At 38.9% G+C, this 26,611-nt stretch overlaps 1 protein-coding gene across 1 annotated transcript in view; it reads right to left on the bottom strand.

Moving 5' to 3' along the window:
* CTTNBP2 (cortactin binding protein 2) overlaps window positions 1-26,611 on the bottom strand; it is a 152,671-nt gene that overhangs the window by 65,525 nt on the left and 60,535 nt on the right. Inside the window, exons 3-6 of the mRNA XM_004389629.2 lie at window positions 22,598-22,822; window positions 9,602-11,258; window positions 2,787-2,990; window positions 1,325-1,424 (exon numbers count right to left, since the gene is read on the bottom strand). Of these exons, the coding sequence (XP_004389686.1) occupies window positions 1,325-1,424; window positions 2,787-2,990; window positions 9,602-11,258; window positions 22,598-22,822 (2,186 nt within the window). The remainder of the gene's footprint in view (window positions 1-1,324; window positions 1,425-2,786; window positions 2,991-9,601; window positions 11,259-22,597; window positions 22,823-26,611) is intronic.

The raw sequence follows: 26,611 nt of genomic DNA, 5'->3' as shown, positions 1-26,611 counted from the left end.
AGAGAAAGACAGCAGAGGGTGTCCCGTCTCCTGGGGCGGGGGGTGAGGGGTGAGGGGGCTGGTTTGCAAGGCAAAAGACAGAGCTAGGCAGAAACTCACTGCCTGAGAATCAAGAAGGAAAGAAATGCGGCAAATTCAAGACTTCATGGCACTTACAGTAACTAGGTAAACACCAAGAGCTTAAGTTTGTAAAATTAGTTGAGAATAAACTTAGCAAGGTGGGCTAAATAATAAGCAAATTAGAAAGTAATTCACAACATATTCATTTATTTTACTTACATGTATGTTTTCCCTTGGCAGTATTTGATTAATTTATATATATTTTAAAAATAAAATACATTACATGTTGATAGATGTGAGGTGTACCATACACATTTGAATTAATCAATCCCTGGTTCTCCCACGTCCTCCATTTTTGCAAAGCTATTCATGCCTCTGAGGTTCCTGGGTGACACATACAGTTAATGCGTTCAGCTGCTAACTGAAAGGCTGGATGTTCCAGTCCACCCAGAGGTGCCTCAGAAGAAAGACCTGGTGATCTACTTCTGAAAAATCAGTCACTGAAAACCCTGTGGAGTGCAGTTCTACTCTGACACATGTGGGGTTGTCATGAGTCGGAACTGACTCAACAGCCAAGTGGAAAAAAAAAAAGGAAGCGACATAGCTATATTTTATTATCAAAATGTAGCTCTTAATTTCAGAAAAATCATACCCATATTCAACCGACTTAGTAAGCTACTGAAGAAATAACTGCTAAAGTTATGTGCATTTTAATGAACAGACTCTTTTCGGTTTTGTGCTTTTAGTATATAAAGCTCCTGCTCCATTATTTTAAATGGTTAAAAAAAAAAATGTGTAATTGGGAGGTAACACTGAATAAATTGCCTCTAGGTAGTTAAGACTTATTACAAATAATGTAATTCTGTTTTATTTTTAATGCCATTACAATGTATACACACACATAATTTTGGGGGGCATTGCAGTAGTGGAAAATAGTGAACGACAAACTCCTTAACATTCCCTTCCATCATTCTATGATGATGTACTAGAAATAGATTATCTTCCTCAGAAGAGAGTTCATTCCCTTGAGGTTTGCACACAGCCTATTTCTCTTCTTCACTTCCCTCTATCCAAGCATTTATCATTAAGAAGAGCAAGTCTGGGTTCCTACCTTGATTTTAAGTCTTCAAATGTGTTGAGTAAATTTATTTGCCAGTGGATTTTAAGCACTAGTTTCCATAGTCAGCCAGAACCAAAATATGTGTGCAAAGTATAAAAAGAGGTTCTTTTCATAGAAAAAAAAAGAATAAACGGCATCACTTACTTGTCATGTCCCTGAGCAGCTGCAGCACACAAGGGTGTGAAGCCATTTTTATCAGCAGCATTGACTTGGGCTTCTGCATTCAGCAGCAATCTCACACAGTCTACGGATTTTAATGGAAAGCCATTTTAATTCCCCACTTACAGTTAGCACAAGCCAAATTCTATACAAGCTGTGGACAGATTCTGAACCCACAGGAACTCTCCCCTGCACAGCTCATCTGACAATTCTGAGGATGTAAGACTGCACAGATAATTCTACCTAGGTCAGCCTCTTTTCCTGATGATTGTAATACCCCAGACTCACCAAGACACGATTTTGTGTGTGTGTGTTTGGAGTGAAAGGAATGTCAGGCTTCAGAAAATGCCTTGCCAGACTTTTCCACCAGCCTCTCCCAGAATATAATGTATTTGGATAGAGAACCAAATCCATTCGCCAAACTGAAATAACATTCTTTTTATTGAAATAGTTAAAGTCTAACTTCATATTTAATTTTAATCTTCAAAATGCTTTGTGTGATGATTATCTTATACTTAACTCTATGGATAAGGATAAAAGAAAGCTTAGAGAAAATTCCCTAACTCAGGCATAAATAGCATCCAGATTCCATGTTTCACATGCTATTTACCGGACTTAATTTCTCTACATTAAAGAATATGCCTACAGCACTTTGGAAGTAAAGGAGAATTCCAAAGTACTTTAAAATAATGCGCTATCTTCCTAGCTTTAGAATCTTCCATTCAGTCCACTCTAACACAGTGAAGCTCTGAAAACTTTTAAGGAAGCACATAATTGAATTAATTTACAATCATATAGCTTGCATATGTAATACTTTTCGACTCTGCATTTGTAGTCAAATCATGTCTTTTTCCATATATTTGACTACATAATTTGCATTTTAAGGAACAAGAATAATTCCCAGACTTCATCAATAAGTCACGTACGCAACTTCTCAGTTCTCTTAAAAAATCCAAGTAACTATAAATTGTGCCAATGACAAAACAATTTCAGACTTGTGACCTTTCCTAACTACTAAAATTTTACCCGATTGCAACATGTGCTAAAATCATGATGCTTGACTTTATCACATATCAGGTATTTCTAACCCACAAATTAGGGCTATTTTGTTCTTACCAAATTGGTCACGGATGGAGCGCTTTATTTTCAAATGTGCTTTCCAGTTCTAGAACCACAATATCTACATGCACAATACATTTCACTGTGCATACAACAAAGATACTTTTTACTAGCCACAATAATGTTTACATTATTAAGGACTGTACAGTTTGGATTTTTGTCATGTTTACAAAAACATTAAAGCTCATGCAAACAGATTATCCTCCACTACCTGTAGCAGAAAACTTGAAACCAAAATGAACCTTTTGCTCGTAACAATGATTACAATTACTTTTGACTCTCCATCCTTTGGCAAGTTGAGTATGAGATAAGATGTCATCATCTTTACCTGTATGTCCATTCTTAGCAGCAGAATACAAGGCAGAAAGGCCATCTTCACAGGAGTAATTAATGTCCAGTCCTTCTTCATTAAGCAGCATTGATAATAAAGTGACATTTCCCTGGGCAGCAGCTTGCTGAAGAAGGGTGGGCCTGCCAGCCAGGGGGGCAGGACCACCACTCATTAGCAAAGGGGTTAGGGAGGGTGACCAGCCTGTGGGTTAAAGTGACCCCAGTTAGAGAGTAGAAGCAGACACAAGAGACAGATACTCTCCTACTCCTTTCTGAATTAAACACACACACACAAACATATGAACATGGATCCCAGAGGATTATGTGGTTTCTAACATTATCAGTCTGTTAATATTTACTTAGCCGAAGTTTGTACTGTTATTTCAGGTCTTATATCTGCTAATTATATTTACATGGTGACAATTATTTTTAGTTGTCTGTCTTGCACAGATAAATGTTAAGGTGGTGACTGGTTTTAGGAGACTAAGATGGCTGTCTAACGAGGACTGTCTCATTTCCGAGGTTTAAATTCCTTTTCAGGATTTCAAAACAATCTGAATTTTAAAATTACGTACATTATTGTGGTTAGACGCTGTCAAGTCGACTTTCAACTCACAGCGACCCCATGTGACAGAGTAGAACTGCCCCATAGGGTTTTCTAGGATGTACGGGAGCTAATCACCAGGTCTTTTCTCCCACAGACCCGCTGGTAGGTTTGAACCTCTGACCTTTCAGTTAGCAGCCCAGAGCTTAACTGTTATGCCACCAGGGCTCCTCAATTACAATATCAATCTGAAAAAGTGAACCAATGTGTTTAGGTATAAAATAGAAATAATTGTAAGATAAAAATTTTCATTTTTCAACGTTTCCAAATAACTTACTTATACATTTTATATATACTACTTAGATGGACCAAGTACTATGAAGAGTCCATTTACATTCTTTGAACTCCCCTTTTTTGGGAATAAAAATAATAGGGGCTGACTACTATTCACTATCAAGAGCTAATAAAACCAGGGCATATGTAATTGAATCTAGACTATACCAGCACAAATATCCAATGAACAATGTTAAAAACGGTATCATCTGGCCATCTTTACGACATGTCTAACAGAAACTTTAAATGAGCCAACAAAACAGGACACTCTACCATATAGTTTTAACAAAAATTATAAGAGTTATCAGTTAGATATTTCTCATCAGTATTTAGCAGCTTTAGAAGAGAATCTGTTAAGTGTGTGAAGTCGACTGCATATAGCATGGAAAATTTTCTGAATTCTTCCTTGATCAAAAGGCTGTAAAAACAGTAAAGTAAAAATGTTTATTTAATGTAATACATAGTACTTGTGTATTTTAGGCTTAAATACAGTTAATTTTCAAAATAAGTCCTTTTACTTTTTTTCCCCAATGGTGCCCCAAATCCTCTCTGTAATACTGGTGTGCATATGTGGGCATATGTACATATATTCATTCATTGGGCTACACTTTCTACATATATTCCCTGTAATAAGATATAATAGATGCATGTTTTATATTCCCTGCACATTGGTATCAGGACAGTATTCCATGAATGTGGATATTATATTAGTATGTATCTAATACTCAGTTCTTACAGTTGAACCTTAAATTCCTGGCCTCAATTTTAAAAGTGTACATATCAAAGAATTTCTCAGTATTTTAAAAATTCTTTGTATAAAAACAAAACGAATAAAAGTAGTTTGTACAAATGAAACTACACTGTTTATTAAAAGCCAGATGTTGTATCTTCATAATCACTTATTTGGGTCCATGAATAATTTATCATTTTTATCCTATTAGACTGCAGTGACATACAAAATTCAAATGCTCATAAAAATTAAGTATTTATCTATATGATATTTTCCGATTGATATTCATTAGCTCTTCTTACAAAAGTAGTATTTTTACTTCATACTTACAAGAAGGCTCCTCTCTGGTACATTTTACCTTTTGTATTTTCTTAAAAACAAAACAAACAAAAAAAAACAAGCCCACAAAAATTAAATCAGTACTTATTAGAAATGGATAATAAACAGAGAAGTCATAAACACCAAGGCAGAAAGCCTTGGCCACAAAGCAAACACAAAGGCAATATGAAGGCACTGCATTCCAGTCCTCTGTGGAACAGGAGGGTACGTGGCTCACGCTGTCTGTCGATCTCCATCTTTGTTCTTCTCACTCTGTTATTTAGATCTCATCCAAGGGATTTTAGTTAGTGATATTCTCTTAAGAATATCTATGGATGTATATGAAGCAGTTTGCTATTCTTTTGGTCTTTGCTTTCATTTTTTTTTTTCATCACAATTCTAGGCTTTGGGGGAGACAATTTAAATATATTTTTCAACTGCTTCTTATGAAAATATTCAATTATGGATAATATTTCCTGGGAAACTGTACTTTTAACGTTAAATTATCTAAAACATAAAACATGTTATTCGAAAATTTTGTCGATCTTTACATCAGTCAGTCTTATAGTTCTGTATTACACAAAGCTATAGAAAAAACAGATCAATTTCCTTTTCTTAGAGGACTGCAACATATTTTAAAAATCTTTTACAAAACATTTCTTAAAAATGCTTTATAAATAGCAAGTGTTTTTAAACTTTAAATAGATTTTGTATCTTCACTATCATTTCCAATTTTGTTTAGCACTAACAAACTTAATGTTATTTTGATAAATTCTACTACAAATGCATAAAAATAAAATTTCACAATGACATTTTATTCTTCATTTAACATTCCCAACAATGATAAGAAAGGTAATAGTTAGTTGACTAGTAAGTGGTTATTAATAACAGAACAGACCCATATTCAAACAGCTACCTTGCTGATATTAGAAAAAGGTCATGCAGCTTTGCAGTGTCATATGCAAACGTTAGTAGAGGTGAGCATCTTCCAGAACATGCAATGAAGGGAATATATAGAACACGCAATGGTGAAGGGAATACATAGAACATGCAATGACAGAGGGAAAAGACATTGAGAACAGCTTCCGGCATCAGCTTCAGAGTGTGGAGAAGGTTAATGTCATAGCCCAGATCAATCTTGTTTTCTGATTTAGCCTTAAGGTCAATCATACATGGAGAATAATAATTAAAAATATATGTTTAACTGAGAAAGAAAGTCTGAACAAAAATAAATCCATGTAGCAAATTAAATAATAATAAAAATAAGAAAACAGAAAAAGGTTTTCCAAGGGTACGGAAACTCAGTTGCCGAGAGTGATTTCTGGTTCAGGCTTCTGTTTATCTAACACTGGATATACATTCATCGGCAAGTTTAGAAGAAAGAAGAAATTCTGATTCATTTGGAATTTAAAACATTATTTAAAAATTTAAAATTCAGGCCATGAAAAGCTAATAGATTGACAGTCATTTACAACTCACTAAAATGGTATCTGCCGTCGTCCCAATTCTCCTCGGTGCTTTAACTTAATTATAATTGTCATAGATAAAGTTGACATAGAAAGACAAAATTTAAAGCTTGAAGGGGACTGACTGAAGGATCATGGGATCTAACAGTTCTCCAAGGAGGGAGAGGTAGTTAAGTGCTGTTTGAAAAATTTACCAGACAGGTTTACTGAATCCTTTTGGTTTGGATTTTTTTTTTTTTTTTCTTTTTGGTTTACTGCTTCATTTTTAGGTGGAAAAACTAATAGCTCAGAGAAACTCTGTACTTTAAGGTGACACCTAGAAAAGGCCAGATATGGACTAAGCCTGCCTCCTTCCTTAGTCCAGTGCTCTGAAATTGGAGCAGACATACTGCCAGGTATTTGGCAGACGTGCTCTGCCCACATGCGCAGCTCTGAACAACCACAACAACATTTGTGGCTATTTAGAAGGTCAATGTCCTTCAGTGGGCTTACGACCTGGAGAGGCACAAGCTCATGCGGGCACAACCAGATTGAGAAACGAAGGGAAGGAACTCTGTTGCTCCCTAGTTGCAATGTGGATGGCAACAAAAATAGGGACAATCTAAATGGAAACAGAGCTGCAACTCCACACATTTCATTTGGACAGTTCAGGCTCACTTACGCCCAGGGTTGAATTATACATCTCCGTTACGTACTTGTAATAAGGCTTCCATTCCCTGAACAGACTACCAGTTGCTGTTGAGTCAATTCTGACTCACGGCGACTCCATATGCATCAGAGCAGAACTGTGCTCCACAGGGTTTCTGACCCTTCAGAAACAGAGCACCAGGCCTTTCTTCCAAGATACCGCTAGGTGAGTTCAAACCACCAGCCCTTCAGTTAGTAGCCCAGTGCTTAAGTGTTTGTGCCACCCAGGAACAGATTAGTTGCTCAATAAACACGTGCTGAATGACTAAAGACCCCCATTCCCTTTCCTCCCCTAATAAGTCACATCTTATAATCAAGAGGCATGGAGACCTGTTATCCTACAAAAGGTAATCCTGAAGTTCTGAAGAAACTTTCATCAAACTGCAAAATCAGAGAACAGAAAATGAGGAATCAGTTTCATTTATCTTCAGTGGTTGCTATTTCTTTGGTTCTATGATTTATACTTTTCTGTAACCAGGACATAAGCAAAGGGCATTTTTTCAGAGGAGTTACTAATGCTCCTTGATCCAAAATTCCACTGTTCTCTCTGCAGGTCATGCTAGTGACTATATAAAGGACTAAGAATTCTCTCTCTTTAAAGGTTAACTTAAAATCTTGCTGACACAAAGTCCCTCAGTCATGGATCCTGGTTTTAAAGCTCCTTCACTGAGTCAAAAGGGCATGTGCAGTCAGCCCCTGGACCACAGTAATGACCAAGGAAACAATTGGCAAACGATCACGGTATTGAAGACAGCAAGGCTTTGTGTTTTCAAAAACCAACAGAATTTTATATCCCAGGGAGTGTCTGTTTCACAGTCTGTACATTTATGTCATCAGCATTGCCCTGCACAAAACAATCTGGGAAACTGTGTTTTGCGACTGCTTTAAGACCTTAAACAGCCCATTCTTCGATTCTCCTGAATGGTAGCAAAAATTCCTCCTCTGAGAATAGATTCGCTTTTCGGAAAACAGCCAAATGCCATTTTGGGCTATGAGAAGGGTTGTCCAGCTGAGTGTTACCATTTTGGGTCAGGCATATGGAATGCTGACTGCTGATAAAGGCATCACAAAGTAATACCAAAGTCAATTTTTTAGCAAAATTTTCAAAATATATTAAGCAACGATGTTACTGAAGGAATAATACCTCCATCTATTGATCACTTATGCTGTTCTAGGCTCTTTGCATATTTAATCCTCCTAACAGCCACCTAATATGGAGCATAAGCTCCATATTAAGGATGAAAAAACTTGCACAGTTAAAGAAAAAAAATCACTAGAACCAAACGGCTGTAAATGACAGAGCCTAAATTCCAACGCAGATCAGTCTGACTTCAAAGTCCAAACTCCATACTATTTCCAGTTCCTAATTTTGCCCCTCAAAATACGAACATAGTCTCTCCAGGAGCTTAATTTCAGAAACAACTAATAATTAGATAAATAAGTCCTCACGTACTGCCCTCATTACCTGATAATTAGCAGGTACAGTGCTACTGTTTTTCTCATTCCCACTCTCTCCACTAAATTTTAAATATAAAAAACCAGCTGCCATCAAGTCAATCCCGACTCATGGCAACCCCATGTATATCAGAGGAGAACTGTGTTCCACGGGGTCTTTAACGGCTGATTTTTTATAAGTAGATCATCAGACCTTTCTTCCAAGGTACCACTGGGTGGACTAGAACTTCCGACCTTTTAGTTAACAGTTGAACTCATTAACAATTTGCACCACCCAGGGTCTCCAAGTTTTAAATAAACCTACTAAAACCTTCCTTTCACTCTGAAAGTTCCCTCCCACCAGAACCAATGGTCTCTGCAAACCACTAAGACCCCATAGTAGGATAAACTTCTCCAAAGCTTAAACAGAACTTCAGCACTGTAACGCTATCATAGAACCATGTTTACTCAGTGAAGAACTCACCCAGTCACGTAAATAAAAAGCAATGCTTCCTCGAGCACTATATTAAAAAAGGGAAAAATCTACTTTTTTATCAGCCTTCTTTGTTCAAGAGACCCAGATTCATTGGCTTCATAAACCACATCTGATGTGGAAACCTCCTCTAATACAGCCCGCATGCCACACTATCCATCTGTGCTCAAGTGTTGGAAGACGACATCTCTAAATAGGGTAAACAGCATCTGAAATAAACTGAACTTAGGACAGAGATTTATACATATACACACTCCAGTTATGAAGTTTAAAAAAAAAAAAAAACTTAATCCTAAACTCATATGAAAATTTAGAGTATAACAATTATAGAATGAATGTAATCAATCTGATAATCCAGGGTTGTCTGTAGTTTTATTAACTAGTTGAAAGGATTTTTCTTGATGTCATCTCAGAAGAGATAAAATGAAACACATACCGTCTGGTGATGACCCACTCTTACTGAGGTCTTGTGAGATAAATATTTAATAAGAAGGATATGCCTTCCTCTCATGGAAATGTTTGTCTCTTGAAACTAATGGTCTCCATGTGCTCCAAACCACTACTATCAGGTTGTTTTGAAAGAAGAAAGCACTTAGCATAACAAAACCACAATTCATATAGCAAGATGAATCATCATACCCTGGAGACTTTAAGAAAAAACACAAAAAAAGAGGAAAGAAATAGAAAAAAAAAAAAAAAACAAATTAAAAAAAAAAATTAAAGGTTTCAAAGCAAATGTGAAGGAAATCAAAGCAAGTGAGGACAGGCCACATTCTCAGAAGAGGGTATAATATTTCAATCCCTTTACCTGATGCTGTTACCAGGAGGCTGTCTGAGGCACCTGGTCTACAGGATGAGGCACTAACAGGGTTTATGGAAGAGCAAAAGGCAATGGTGGTGGGAATGACAAGGGAACTCTCTGAACATGCAGGTTGGTTCAGTCCAGGGGTTTCAGCACGCCAGGCACCCACCTGAGACGTGGCCAGGGCTGAAACGGCACAGCCTGTAGGTGCCACAGTTAAATCTATGGATGGTTTTGGTGGCAGCTGAGGGGAGGATGACTTAGGGAGGTTCTCCTCATTTATTACCCTGTTCCCTTGTGGCAAACTGGAAGGAGGCGACGCCACAGTTTTGTTATCAACTTTGGCCCCTGCATTCGAGGCCCTGCTGCTATCCAAAATAACCTTGAGTTGGGGGTGTGGTGGAGAAGGAGTTTGGGAGAGCCCTGGCTTTTTTGGAGGGATGGGAGGAGGATTTCCTCTGTCAACTCGTGCTATACCAGGAGTCTTTAAACTGGTCCGACCGACTGGTGGGTGGGTGCTGACGTCCCCCGTGGCGGGTGCTCCAGGCCTAGCGGGAGCAACCACTTGAGGGCTTGTAAATCTTGACAGCGCTTGGGTCACAGTATTCCGAGCAAGCTGTTTGGCCACAAGGTTGTCACGACTCGTAGGAGAGACATCTCTTGACGGAGGACTTTGGGTCGTATTTCCGTTTTGGTCTTGGTCATTAGCATTGCCCTGAAATCTAAATCTAACTGCTTGGATTCGTGGGTTTAGACCTGGATGCAAAGATGTATTGGCACATGGTGAATGTAAATTGTGCATAGAAGAAGCCTGTGAGTAGTTCTGGGACGCTATACTTGGTGTTTGAACAGGGGGAGGGGCAGCATTATTGGGAAGAGCAGGTGTGCTACTTGCTAAATCTGGTATTGAGCCAGTACTTGGTCCATTTTCCTCAATTTTGTTTGCACTTGGAGGTGGGACAGTGGGTACAGAGGACACAATCAAGTCACCATGGGAAGCCTGCCTGTCAACACTGGGCCTGACCAACGGAGCATTGGCACACACATTCCCTTTTGTACTTGCAGAAACAAGGGGGCTCCCTGCAGAAGGCTTGACAGGTACAGTCAAAGGCAACTTCTTCATGTGGTCAGTGCTTTCGACCACTAGGTCAGTCTGACAAGCCACAGACCTTGTCACAGGTCCTTCTGTTCCCACCGATATGGAGACCAAACGCCTATCTTTCGCCTTCCGGGGAAGAGAGAGGCTGGGTTTGCTGTCACTTCCCCTTTTCAGTTGCTCGATCATCTTCTTCATCTTGTCTATCTCCTCTTTGAGGTCAGTTGTGTGGGCTTCCTCGCGGTGCAGCTTGGCACGAAGCTGTTCCCTTTCAGTATCAAACTCAGAGAGCTGTTTTTCCATCTGAGCCTCCATTTCTGTGCTTCTTTGTTTCTCGGTGGAGAGTTCCTCTTCTAATTCATTCGTCCTTTTCTTTTCCTCTTCCAGTTGGGCCATGACTTCCTCGACCTTCTGGGCCTCTTCAATGACTTTGCCAGAGAGCTGCTTGCACTCCTTTACCAGCATCAGGACCACATGCTTGTTCTTGCCGCGCTCCTCCTCGAGGCGGGCAGCCAGCTTCTTATGCTCCTGCTCAAGGGCCTGGAGCTGAAGCTTTTCCATTTCCAGCTGAAAGACATCCACAAGACAACTCTAGTTAGTATACCAAAAAAAGAAAAAAAAAAAAAAAAATTATTTTAGCTGAAGAAGTGCTTTTTTGTGAGATTTTTATTAATTTTCCAACAATTACGTGCTCTCGGTTAGCTAAAATGCTGCATTTCCAAAATGTGCTGTGATACAAAACGTAGTATTTTAAAGACTTAGATTTTTATTAATTTTCTAACAACTACACGCTTTGGGTTAGCTAAAGTGCCATGTTGTCAAAATATGCTGTGATATGAAAAGTAATATTTTAAAGACTCATTAAAAATGAAAAAATGGATGCACATAGTTTTATGAAAAACACTTAAATTACATCAATAGAGATTTTTTAATTTATTAAAGTTAACTATGGAAAAGGAGAACAATAATCTGATGCTTCAAATCACAACACTGAATCCAGAGAGGTCTGCTTTTGTAAAACCGGAGCTCTGTGAGGAAACTGGTGATGTTAAAAAAAAAAAAAAGGCTTTACGCTTTAGAATTACTATCTTTGAGGTACAGTATAATGAAAACAGAGATGGTTAAGAGTTCAGCTACTTAACAAAAAGTTGGCAGTTCGAATCTACCAGTTGCTCCTTGGAAACCCTATGGGACAGTTCTACTCTGTCCCATAGGGTTGCTATGAGTCGGAATTGACTCGACGGCAACAAGTTTGGTTTTGGTTTTTAAATAAATTCTAAGCCCCGTTATCTGCTTATTGTATTACCTAGCCAAGTAATTTAACTCTTTGAGCCTGTTAAGATGGGCTGCTGTGGAAATCACATGTGAAAGTTCTCTGAAAACTACAGCATTAAAGAAATATAAGATTTTATTATAATCAGCATCTGGTGTAGTGGTTAGGTACTCAGCTGCTAACCCAAAGATCAGCAGTGCGCTCCTTGGAAACCCTATGGGGCAGTTCTACTCTGTCCTATAAGGTTGCTGTAAGTCGGAATCAACTTGGTGGCAATGAGTTTGTTTTGTTTTGGTATAATTAGCAATCAGAGAACCCAAAGTCTGACCTTGTCTCCTACTTTGAGCCCCTTTGCTCACTCAGCTCTACTACACTGACCTCTCTTGAACACTCTTGAACATGGTCCTGCCTCAGGGTCTTTGACCTTAGTTTTTTCCATCCAGAACTTCTTCCAGCACACACCTGTATGCAGGACTCCTGTGTTAAGCAGTCTGTGCACTGCATAAAAGTGACTGGCAGAAGGGGTGAGTGGGAGCTAAAATCCAGTCCTGCCCCCCTCGCCGAGCTGTGCGCTCAGGCATGGGCTGCACCTGCCAAGAGACAGGCACCCTTGTGCACCTTTTCCCTCCCTAAAGGGCACTGTCTGCTCACCAACCCATAGGCCCCAAAGCTGGGACTTTCTGGAGAAGAAACATTTCTAATTGATCAACCTGGAGAGGGAACTTCTGAAAACTTATATTATCTCTTGGGCGCCGGGGGGTGGGGGTGGGTTTCTCATACGCACAAAAGCACCCGACAGCACAACAAGCTGGCTCCCTTATTTCCTGCAGGCTTCTGCTTAACTGTCACCTTTTCAGTGAGCCCTTCTTGAACCACGCTGTTGGAAATAAGTTCCTCCCACCCCCGACTTCCACCTCTTGTCTGTCAGTTTGTCATACTGTGCATTGCTATGATGCTGAAAGCTATGCCACCGGTATTTCAAATACCAGCAGGGTCACCCATGGTAGACAGGTTTCAGCAGAGCTTCCAGACTAAGACAAGGTAGAAACGCCTGGTGATCTATTTCCAAAAAGTAGCCTTATGGATCACAATAGAACACTGTCTGACAAGCTTGCATTGGCTATGTTATCAGGAGAAATCAATAGCTAGAGGAGGACATCATGTTTGGTGGAGGACATCATGTTTGGTGAAGCAGAAGACCAGCCAGGGCAAGGAAGACCCTCGGTGAGATGGATCGGCACAACAGCTACAGCGACGGACTTGAACATGCTGGCGATTATGAGGATAACATGGGACCAAGTAACGTTTCGCTTTGTTGCACATGAGGTCGCCATGAGTTGGAGTCAACTTGATGGCAGTGACCTATCTACTACCCCTGTACTAATCACATTTGTTTGGTACCTGCCTTCCCCCACTAGTATGTGACTCTATGAGGACAGGCAGGTGTCTGATTTGCTACTGTGTCCACAAGACCTAGAACAGTGTCTGGAACACAGCAGTTACTTCATGAAGTGTTGAATGAATGAATAAAATTAATACAGTTTGACAGAAACAACAAACTTCCAAACACTAATGAATTTTCTGAGTACGCAGGCAGCTCTACAGATGCACTACTCTAACGTCTCTGCACAGGTTTCTCCCTTCTCTCCAGGGGAATGTCCACCACGAGGTCCTTGCGAAGGGCACTGCCATGAGCTGGGATGCAGCAGTCAGCTGATCTACAAGCCTCATGTTCTTGATTAGAAATGTTCCATTGGTGGTTCACACAAGACCTTATAGGCCATAAAAGTTAAAGTAGATCCAGCTGATTAAAGACATGGAAAGTACTTTTTATTTTTTTCCCAGATGTTAAATACAAATATACTCTCAAGAGTCAGCACTTGTCTAAGTCCATTTTTAGTCATCAATAACAGGAGACAGAGGGCTCCCAGGCTCTATTAGTTGTGAGGTGTACTCCTGTTCTTCAACCTGCTGTGAAAATCCATTATTCCATTCCCCTCATAGTCAAGCAGTTATGGGACCAAAAGGTGAAAAGTGGTTCACTGCCCAACTAGGGGGTCAGAGATATTATTCATTTACTTTGGGATATTTCCTGTTTTGAAGATCAGTTGCTGAATAGCATTGGGATTGATCCCATGCACAGGTGACCAGGAATATAAATAATTCCCCAAGAATAATGAGGATAGTTGCTTATTACATACATTCTATCCTACTATATGAAATTTGGGGGCTGACTTCTGTAGATTAGGCAAGATTTTGGCAACAACAATGCTGTCATATACTACATTAATATGCGTGTTTTATTCATACGGGCGCCTCACAGAAAATTGACTTTTTAATAATTAAAGCACATTTAACTCTTCTAAATGCATCACATTAGAGGTTGTTCTTAGAAGACATATACAACTATTAAGAAAAATTTAAACTTATTTCAACGCCAACAAAATTCTTACAGCAATGGAAGAAAAAGCACCAACAAAGCCAATTTTCAGCTTACTTTTAAAATATGTTTCATGATCTACCTTTGAAGGTAGAAGAAAAGATGTGTTGTAGAATTTTAATTTTACAAAATAACTAACTAGAGGCCAAGAGGGTTAATGATTTCCCTGATGTCATCTAGGTAATCAGCGTCAGAATCACGGCAATCACGCAGGGTCTCCTGGTCTCAAGCTTTTCTCACCATGTCACACATCCTGCCCACAGTGTTTCTTCACTATGAGTCATCACACTTTACTTTTTAAATGACAACTTTCACCTTACATTTTAGAATCAAACTGAAGCCTTCCAACAGAAGATCAACTCAACTAATCTCAGAATGTATACAGAAACTATAAAAGCACCCACCAGTTCTTTGGCATCTTTGTCCTTTCTTCACTTGTGCCTTACAAATCTGTTTCAGACTAAAACACGTCTTCTTTAGTATGTGTCATGGTTAGCAGAGCACTGTGGAACCCAGGCAACTGATGCACCTATAAGCACGATTCCCAAACTCAGCTGAACTCTCAGCCCCAACCATCACTCACTCTACTTTAATTCCCTCTACCATTTAGTTTAATGGATATTTCAAACCTCTGCCACTCTCCCCCAAAACTCACTCAATAGCCGCCCAAATGACTCTCAGTCTATCCTTACAGATTCTTTCATCTAGAAAATTCAGACCAGCTCCCTCTATGTCCTGTCTCCTCCCTTAAGCTTATGTCCCTTCCTTCAATCCGAGAGAGAAAGGTTGAAGGTCAGACCTTACTTCAGCAATTAACCTCATTCTCTCCTGTCATCTTTGAGACTTGCTCCATCAGTTATCATATTGCTCTTCATAAATCTTAAACATCCTCCTCTTACCAATTCCTTCCAATCAGTATATAAACGTACTCTCATACTTCAAAAATTTTTAATTAAGAAAAACACTCCCTGACCATTCCAGTCCAGAAACAAAATTAACGTGCTTTAGAGAGACTAAGAGATGTAGTACTGAGTTCTGATCCCAGATTTATTAGCAGTGTGACCTTGTAAGCTGCCTGTCTACAGATCAGTTCTGCTCAGTTCCCTTATCTGCACAATAGGGCAATAATACTAAGTATAAGATTTAATGAGAAACTATACATGAAGTACTTGGCATAGTGCCTGCACTAAAAAATATTACGTTTTCATTTCATTAATAGCTATTCATGTTATCTGAAAATGTGTTGACTTCCCACAACAGTTTTTCCTCCCATAACACATTTAATGGCAAAAAAGGATGTAAAGGATAGACCATATTAAACCTACAAATGATTATTTTTAGAAGTAAGACAGGGTATAGAATTCAACAATCTGTAAAGAACATCAGAGAAAATTCCACTGCCAGTAATGGCAGATTAACTTTTATTAGATGAACTCTCCTGCAGATAATAATTATAAATCCTTGACAAAATATAAGAAAATAACTATTTGAAGGCTCTGCAGAGCAACAAAAAGAGATAAAATTTGTGTCCCTCAATCTTAAATAAGTGATCCGAAGGAATGACATAAATTAAAAAAGAATCCAAACTATTAAGGATTTTCAATTTTTCTCACATTAAGGAAGAGTGCAATAAACATAAAGAACATTTGCCTAAGAAGCCAGAGACCTTAGCTGTGCCATCAAGTGGCCAAATAGCCTTGAAAGACATCGTAGCACAATGGTTAAGTATTGGACTCTGGAAGCAGACTTTCTGTGTTCTGATCTAGGTTCCTCCACTCATTACTTCTGTAAACATAGGCAAACAGCATTGCACAAATTCTCTGCTGTCTCATTTTCCTTATGTCTAAAATGGAGAAAATAATAGCACCTACTACATAATATTCTAAGGATCAAATGAGTTATTTCAATAGGGCATGGCATATACTAAAAGCTCTCTGAGCATATTATCTCAGGGGAGTCCCTTAATTTCTCCGGATTTGATCATATAATCGTGAAACCACTTCCCTCTTGTCTCTATCAAGCGTCTCTGAGTCTGTCTTACAATTTTTCACTTTTTCTATCATCAGTACAGTAGCTTTATTTTAATACTGTCAATAATAAATTTTTAAGATTGCTCAGGTCAACATACCAGTGGCTTAAATTTGTTTAAATGTGAATGTGCTGAGTATTATGTTCATACACATTATAGCAAACTGCCTACTATATAAAAGGTACCATGCTTAATACTACTACCATAAACGCCTTTTATTCGATTCTACGGCCTTCTAAAATTTGTTAAGAGACAATCAGACAACAGGATCCCATAGTACTATAATAAAAAAGGAACCACAGCCTCCTGTACATGCAGATTACAGAGTTCCAGTAGACTTTATTGTGCTTTTGTCCAGGCAATTTATATCTCCTCACAACCACTTTCAAGTAAGGGCTGAGGGAAATCTTTTATGGAGCAGTATCACCAACCACTTTTGCTAAGAGGAGCGGACTGTGTGGAAAAGCTTAGAAGAACTGACGCAGCTACACTGGTAGTGAGAAAGTGGGTGGTTGCTCCAAGAATAGCACCCAGACTAGGAGACATGAATGAAGAGTCACCAAACACATGTTTTCACAGAATGAAAGGGAAAACTATGTAGGTGGGAGCAGAGCAGCAATGTAAAGGCAATTAGTTCTAATTCATTGTGGAAAACAGAGAGGAAAGCAGTTATGGTCATTTAAAACATGGGAACACAGAGGGCATGTTTGTCACAACAATAGAATATTCTTAGGGTACTTATCTATATTCTTTATTGCTCCCCCAAATCTTCTAACACTCATTATATCCTCGTCCCCATCTCTACCTGGTCACCTCACCCACTTACCCAATCCTTATCTGCACAATAGGGCAATAATAGTAACTACTTTATAAGATTTAATTAAGAATGCATTTAGAGCAGAACATAAGCAAATGCATAACAATGCATGTAAGATTTTTTTTTGTCTCATGGAGCTGTAGCTACCAGTCAGCAGTTTGGGCTCTGCAGTTCTCATTTGCCCCCTCTTTTTAATCTAGAGCTTCCAGAGAGGGAAGGGATAAATGAAAATGAGTTTGTCTTGTTTCTGTTTACATGGTTGGAGTGAACTACACTCTCCTCTAAATCACTGCTCAGAGCCACAGGCCTCAGTCCGCAGCTCCCCTTTTTAATCACTCTGTAATGATCCTGGGGAGTCAAAGTACATTCTGAAGTATACAGTGAATTATACGTAAAAGACTCAGGAATGAGCCAAAAAAAATCATTCATGTGCAAAATGTCCTAAATACTGTTCCTAAAAAATGTTTTTACAGATAACTCTCTACCATGTTATTACTTTGTTGTTGTTAGGTGCTGTCGAGTCGGTTCCAACTCATAGCAACTCTATGTACAACTGAATGAAACACTGCCTGGTCCTGCACAATCCTCACAATCCTTCTTATGCTTGAGCCCATTGTTGCAGCCACTGTGTCAATCCATCTCGTTAAGGTCGTCTCTTTTTCACTGACCCTATACTTTACCAAGCATGATGTCCTTCTCCAGGGACTGATCCCTCCTGGTAGCATGTCCAAAGTACTTGTCTCGCCATCCTTACTCCTAAGGAGCTTTCTGGCTGTACTTCTTCCAAGACAGATTTTGTTTGTTCTTCTGGCAGTCTCTGGTATATTCGATATTCTTCACCAACACCTTAATTCAAAGGCATCAGTTTTTCTTCCACGTTCCTTATTCATTGTCCAGCTTTCGCATGCATATGAGGTGACTGACAATACCACAGCTTAGGTCAGGTGCACCTTAGTTGTCAAGGTGATACCTTCGCTTTTTAACACTTTTAAAGAGGTCTTCTGCAGCAGATTTGTCCAATGCGCTACATCATTTGATTTGATTTCTGCTCCCATGGGTGCTGACTGTGAATCCAAGTAAAATGAAATCCTTGACAACTTCAACCTTTTCTCCATTTATCATATGTTGCTTATTGGTCCAGTTGTGAGGATTTCTGTTTTCTTTACCTTGAGGTGTAATCCATACTGAAGGTTGCAGTCTTTGATCTTCATTAGTAAGTGATGTTATTACTAAAAAGTCTAAAAATCAATTTAAAATTAACATACATATATATAAAACATGACTTATATGATGAAGTAGAGAGCACTGAAAACAAATGGCAGAGTAAAGTACTATTACTTATAATAGGAAGAAAAAAACAAAATAAATTAAACAACAAAACAAACAATTGCATTGTTTATGTCCTGGCCCATCTGTCATTTCTTTAGTTGTCCAGCACCAGAAACCCCCTCCTATTTTCTGGAAATTCTCCACTCTATGATTCTCCCCTATAGAGACTACGCTGTGCTTGTTAGGTGCCATCAAGTCAATTTCGACTCATACTGACTCCATATGGCAGAGCAGAACTGCCCCCATAGCGTTTTCTAGGTTGTAAATCTTTATCAGAACAGATTGCTAGGTCTTTCTCCCATGGAGCTTCTAGGTGGGATCAAACTGCCAACCTTTGTTAGCAGCTGAGCACTTAACCACCGCCCCACCTGGGCTCCTTATAGAGGCTATATACGCCCAATATTTGTTTTCTTGGTCTTCCTTGTAGCTAAGGAGAAGGTGTGTGGCTTTAGACTGGCCAATCAGATGCAGGTGCTCTGGGCTTCAAATTGGCAGTGAGTGATGCAAAGAAGCAGGAGCAGTGGAGGCACCACCAGGGACCCAGAGCAGTGATGACAGTGGGGCTAGTGGTGCTGCCTGGTATCAGCAAGTCGGAGATGCAAGTTCCAGCACCCAGCGCTCTTCAGCAGAAGCATCACCCACTGCAGACTAGCCCTATAGCGAGCTTTTGGCTGTGATGCTAGTTCATAACGGCTGGTCCCTAACTTTTCTAGCACTGTTGTACAAAACTGTAAACCAACTAATACTTTGTAATAGTCAATAAACTTCCTTTCTGGTTAAATCAAGAGGCATTGGTTTCACTTGCTTGCATCTCAGAATCTACACCATGCTGCTATTGTTGTTGTTAGTTGCCACCAAGCGGACTATGACTCATGATGACTCCATGTACAACAGAACAAAACCATGCCCAGTCTTGTGCTATCTTCACCATCGTTGCTATGCTCAAGTCCATTGTTGTGGCCACTGTGTATTTAGAGCGCTTTGCAACCTGGGGGGCTCATCTTCTAGTACTATACTGGACACTATTCTATTGTGATACATCGGCCAATTTTTGTAAATAAATTCCCACACCTTTCTTCCTAGTCTGTCTTAGTCTGGAAGCTCCACTGAAATCTGTCCACCCTGGGAGACACTAGTGGTATATGAGATACCAGTGGCATAGCTTCCAGCATCATGGCAACACATAAGCCACCACAGTACAATAAACTGACAGACAGGTGGTGGAGTGCCATGTAACTGACCTAATTATCCTGAGCTGACACCTAGAAGGAGCTATCTCTAATACTCAGAGCTATCCTGGCTTTTTTCACTGGTGAAAAGGATTGTTCCCCTCTGAACTGCCTAGTTATTTTTGGCTTCTGATTTTTAAAGGGTCTGCTTAAATTAAAAAGTTTTTCCTATTTCAGAATTAGAAATTATTATACTTTTTAAGTATTAATAAAACGTTTGAAAAAATTTTATTTCCTCCCTAGTGTTCAAATAAATCAGAGTAGAACCTCTATTAACAGATGATGTACAAGATAGAAAAATAAAAGCCCAAATATCCTCCCACCTTGGGTTACTGGCTCAAAATGGAGAGTAGATCACCCCAGGCCAAGCTCCCCATTAGCTTATTCAAAGTAGCTTTACAGGCTCAGTCCATTTGCCAGATTGGCTCGTGCGCAAGTTTCCCTGGCACACAAATGACCAAACAGTTAACCTTCCCGTTAATAGTCTCAGCAGGAACCAACACATGAATGAGCATGGCGTCTCTTCTCCCGCCCTCACAGGCCAACCAGAGCAGCATTCAGGCCAAATGTCTTAGCATTACCAAAGAGATATGGCAAGTGTCAGATAATAAATACTTGAATTGTAGATAATGGGGCCTTTGCTGCCCCAGACTTTTGCTCTGGCGGTGACTTAAAAGAACTGGACTCACTTATAAAAAGGAATTTTTTTTTTTTTTCTGACTGCTTTTAGATTTCAAAGCTGAAACTTAATCTGGATGCAAACAAATTGAAGATATTTGGATAAAATGTTTGCTTTCAGGACTATAAGTCACAGGTAATTTTGTTGTTGAAAAACAGACAGCTTTGATGTTTCCAGTCCTATCAATCAGTGTAGTATTTTCTTTATAATAAGTAAAGAGACAGGGCAAGAGTATAAACTGCAACACTTCTCACATGCTATACTTTGTCTGAATATCCTTTAAGGACTTCCTGTTGATGCGACTCTACACTGCGGCTACACAGCTAATGAATTCAGCCATAAAGGAGTACTGTACCCCCATAATGTGAAGGAGACAGACCACTGGCTCATTCCACATTAGGCTCCCACGACCCATAGGACAGACACAATTTCCTTTCACTCCCAGCCAGGTTGGAAATGACCCAGTCATTTAGAAACAAACAGGATGTAAATTGATTTAAAAAAAAAAAAGTTAGATAATAAAACCTTTCATTCAACTAGGAATGAGTTTCTTCTTTCTTTTTCCCTAAAAGAGAAATGATAAATAAAATGGAGAACTGAAATAAAATTTAGTAAAGCATGCACTTCTTATAGAGTGAATGAAAACAAAAATATTTCCTTGATTTTTGATAACACAGCATAAAAGCTTTATTAGGAAACAGCTCATCTGACATTTTAAGAACATAACTGAAATATACCCAATCCAAGAAATACAAATGCGTTTCAGTGACATCAGCTGAAACACACTGGCTCTTGGTTATGTGGTTTGTGGGGGGTTTTGCAAACCTCCAGAAACCTCAGCGGTTTTCTGCAAGGCTTTGTAGAAAGTCTGCAAAGTCTAAAGTAAAATTATTTGATTGTGGCTCATATCCACGGAAAGTCTTCTCTTCTTCCCTACTATTTTATCCAGTTTCAGGTCTATATACTATTACTATACATAATAGTATATAATAGTATATACACTATATATACTATTTTAGTTCTATACCATGTGACGTACTGAGGAAGAGGTTTGCTTTCATTCAACACCTATACCAGAACGCTGGTATACATGTGTTTATGCAAAGATACGATTCTAGGGAAAAGACACCACACACACTATATGATGGTATCATAAACACTCATAGTATAGTGTCAGGTGTTTAATACAAGATATATAAAGAGTTCTCTGAAAAGGATAAATACTAGGAACATCTTAATTCATGCTTTAATAATGCATTAAAGAGCACATTCGTTTGAATTCTAATAATACTAGACAGCATTAACTTCTCTGACTTCCTCAGTCCCTCTTCAAACAAAGGGACTCAACAGTCTCAGCGTCATATCGGAGGGACAAAAATTACTCTTCTGTAACTACACGGCTGATCTCAATCAGTTTTTATCAAACTTGGTACTCTTGGAGCCATGTACTCAAGTACAATAAAGATGTGTGTATTGTTGGGGACGGGGTCGGGGAGGAGGTTGGTTTAAAGGAAACACATGTGAGCAGGAGCCGGGAGGTCTGCGACTGACACTGCCAGGCAGATTCCAGAGGCACATTTGAGACTAACCAGGACTTGAGGCTGACAGGTTGCAAGATGGATATACCATGCAAATTCTCATTTTATTCTCCTCATACTATTTTTAATCTCCAAAAAAAATGAAAAGTAAAGTAAAATGATTTCTAATTGCAAAGAGGTATTTTAGACAGAAGCTGGATAAAATAACTTGGGGATGCTAAACACACGATTGGACAATCCTGATCGCACTGCTGGATCACCCATCGAACAGCCAGGCATATGCTCACGGCATTAGAAAACGGGCGCCCAAGAAAAAAAAAGATCCATATTTTAAAGAAAGCATCAAAGTAATCATTACAGAAAAAATGCTTTTGTAAGTACTTCCTTTATGGTTTACTGCTATTTTCATCTTGCATTACATTTTTAAAAGGATATCAGAATCTTGTCAGCATTTTACACTTCTAAGTTTTTCACCCTACACTTCCTGCAAATATTTTAGAACAAGCAACAAGCTCAGTTTCCTCAACCTACACTGAGTTATGGGGAAAATGATGGCTTAAAAGCTGCAATACCTTCTTTTGTCTGCTCTCAGCAGCAGCCAGCTGTGTGGACATCTGCTCCTGCATTTTTCTGCAGTGGGCCATGACGGCTTCAAGGATGGAGAGGGGGTTGGTACAAACTGGCTTCCTCTCTTTCTCTCCAGCACCTGCTTCATAGTCCCTCTGCAGTGCCAGGAATGGGTCATTTAAGTTAAATCTCCCATACCGTTCCTGGATAAATACCTCCTTCCGGCGAGCCTAGAACAAAACCAGAGAAATGCACTGAAGAAAGGCATGAACTATATACATAACGATATTTATAAAAAATGTTTTATGATTACCTTTCCAAATGGTATTTACAACTGTGTTGTTGTACATAACAGCTTAAGACGGCAGGTGTGAGTGAGGGAAATGTGACCTCAGTCCCTAACCAGCCTGGCATGCCATTTGGTCTTTCAAATGTTCCCCCTTTAAGAAACCACCACTACCACAAGCTGCCGACTCATGATGACCCCATAACATGTGTCAGAGTAGAACTGTGCTCCACACAGTTTTCAGTGGCTGATTTTTTGGAAGCAGATCACCAGGCCTTTCTTCCAAGGAGCCTCTGGATGGACTCGAACTGTCAACCTTTCAGTTAGCAGCCAAGTGCATCAACTATTCGCATCACCCAGGGATGACTGTTTCTTAAATTACAAATAATGCAAGTGTAATTTTTCTCATAAATGTGCTTCTCTCTTAAGGATCTGATTTATAGGTATAGTCTTTTCTAATTTAAAATAAATTCAGAAATATCAACAATTAAAACAACTTTTAGCAAACACTCAAATATAAAACAAAATTAACTATACTTATGGGAGTTATCATATTTCAAGTAATAAGTATTATCAGCTTAAAGCCAAAAAAATAAATCCCCTGACAAGTTTTGTGTAACCAGAAAGAAATTATAAAGATGTTTGCTAAAGAAGAAAATACCTTCTGAAATATTTTATGGAAAAAAATCAAAATATTCATGTTTTGAAAAGTTTGATCAATTATAAAAGCATTCAGAAAATTTAAGGAAAATGCAACTATTTCTCATTGCTCAAGGGCAGACACAGTTCACAGAATTTCAGTAAAGAATCTGACATCATTTTACTCTAAATGTGATCAGCGTCAAAGTTAATTTCACGCCCATATAATAAGCACCAAATGCAATTTTCTATAATTAGCCTACAACAATCGGCATTAAAATGGAAAACAGCAGTAGACATATATTGAAAATCAGCAACATTTTCCTAACTTCGGTCATTTTGGAAAAGCCAAAAGAAAAAAAAATTTCTATGTCCATGCCAGTGGAAAAACTAAATTACTGTACAATAAAACAGGCTTAATTGTCCAAAATGTTAAACATGTTTTCTAAAGATATATTACATACAGTTTCTCACTTTACAAGCAATTGCCCTGAACAACTACACTTTTCCATTTTTAGACCACAGTCAGCAAGCCAGCAACTAGATAAACACAAGTTACTATGACAAATGGGAAAATCTAACATTTCTTTTCCTATTACCAAATTGGATTAAGAAATAAAAACTACAAAAGGTTCCATTTCACCACTGCATTTAGGCTAGCTTTTAGAGATCATCTGAAATTTGAAAGACAGCAAAGTTTATGAGCTTCTAGATTCTTCAAATTCAATTATGTAATCAATACACTGAATGAGTATCACTTGAGAAATGAAATTTCAAAAGCAATTCTATTTTGTCCTTCACTTTTCTCTCACAATTTATTCAATGTAGCAATTCTTCCCCCTCCTCTGGATGAAAACTTGAATAGTCCCATGGTTTATTCTGACCAATTTTTGTTCATAAGGAGCCCTGGTGGCGCAGTGGTTAAGAGACTGGCTGCTAACCAAAAGGTCTGCAGTTCGAATCCACCAGCCGCTCCTTGGAAACTCTGTGGAGCAGTTCTAGTATGTCCTGTAGCGTCGTTATGAGTCGGAATTGACTTGACGGCACAGGTTTAGTTTTTTTTTGGTTTGTTAATAAAGTCCTATAGTCACTTTAAGTCAAAAAACAGTCTGAATTTGGAATTAGAGTATACAACTTCATTCAGTGGTATAGCAGCTTCCCTTCTCCACCTAGGATCTGCTGCAGGCTAACGTCTACCACCTGGTAAGGGAGTGTATATGACAACCTTTCTCTTTTTATCAAAATCTTCTGCCCTCTTTCTAAGTTGTTTATTCCCCTTTGGTTTGAATGGGACTGGAGGTAGATGATGGACAAGAAGTAAGGGGGGGCAGGAACGTTCTACCTGACTGGTTCAGTTGGTAGGTGCCTGGTGACTTCTTTAGAGAACCATTCCTCCCAATGACTGGGCCCCTTCATTTAGCTTCTTCAACGCAGGCCATAAACTTAGGACAGCCTACATAATTTGCAGGGCCCAGTGCAAAATGAAAATGCAGCCTGTTCAAAAATGGTTAAGCATTTCAAGATGGCAACAACACAACATTCAGCCACTGCACAATTCGCACGCCCATTAAGCCAGCCCTGCATACATTGTTATTGCCTACTCCTTATGAGTTGAATTGACTTGATATCAACTGGTTTTCTAATGTGGCGCATAGATTCCAGCTTTTGTCAGCTGAGATTCCATCTTCTCTCCAGACTTGTCTATGGAATAGAATCTTAAACAACCTCATTCCCACTCTTTGATGCCCATGGCCCAACCTGGTCTACAGGAAAGACTCATGCATCTTTATCTAAATAAAATAATGGGAGTGCCAGATGACCACTGCAACCACTTCTCCTTCACTTGCACCGAAAGGCTGCTTTGTCTCAGTTCCATCTCCCTCAGCCCACCAAGACCTGTAGAGAAACCTACTAAGTCCTCAAATCATCTCCTTGAAGCCCTTCTCTCTTGAGTAGAGAAAGGAACAGCAACTGGATGGGGCAGGAAATCTTTCTCTTTAATCTCCAACAACCAGATTTTGTTATACCCTCAGTGTGGGTAAGGGGTTTAAAAGACTTAAAATTGGATTTCAAATATTTCTTCTGAAAATTTGCACATTGGTTGTCAATTTAGTATCAGATATTTACCATCAGGGATTCCCTGCTGAAACCTTCATTTTAACAACCCATTATAATTACCTGGTGTCTACTCACCCAACCAACATATTTTATGATGTATAGTACCTGTAACACTAACTCAAGTCATTTCTTGATCATACAGGTTTATTCTTGAACCAGAATGAATTTTTGAAAAATGGATTAAAATTAATTTTATACATTATATAAGAGGTAAGTACATATATCAAGGACTGTATCCAGTTTTGTCCAACAGATTTCTGGGTCTGAAAATGCTGAATACCATGTATTTTCTTTACTAGTGTGAAACAATTGTATTTTATTATTTGTTTGTTTTGTTTTAAAAGTACTAGTTTTAACTGTACACATTGTACACTGTAAGACTGTTAAATGAGGACATTTTGTTGTTGTTCAAAATGTTTGTATAGTTATATGTGCACAGGATCATAAACATGAAACCGCCATTTAACCTAAATGTTTCGATTAATCTTTATAATGAAGTGCAAGGTACGTACACCGTTGTTGTTGCTGTGTGTCGTTAAGTCAATTCCAACTCATAGCGACCACATGTGACAGAGCAGAACTGTCCCATAAGGTTTTCTAGGCTGTAAACTTTATAGGAGCAGGTAGCCAGGTCTTTCTACCGTGGAGCTGCTGGGTGGGTTCGAACCGGCAACCTTTCAGTAAGCAGGTAGAAATAGTGGCTCTATATTTACTGTTAACCAGCTATGTGATTCTGTCCCTGATATTTTTCATTTTTAAAATGAGAGAAGAGAATAGCCCCATCTGTTCTCTAAGATCCCTCCCATTTTTTTCCTGAAAGCATGGAAACCTCAGGTAAATGAATGTCAAAAATGACATGCACTCCATTAACATTAAACTGACCCCTGAACCCATGTTGATTGTTTTCAGAGACCCCAGGTAGTAATTTTATTCTATGACCACACAGGAATTTGTTTATATATGTTTTACATACATT

This window comes from Trichechus manatus, unplaced genomic scaffold (genome assembly GCF_000243295.1).
Source record: "Trichechus manatus latirostris isolate Lorelei unplaced genomic scaffold, TriManLat1.0 scaffold00251, whole genome shotgun sequence".
NCBI classification, from domain to species: domain Eukaryota; kingdom Metazoa; phylum Chordata; class Mammalia; order Sirenia; family Trichechidae; genus Trichechus; species Trichechus manatus.
This window is presented reverse-complemented; position numbering and strand designations above follow the sequence as displayed.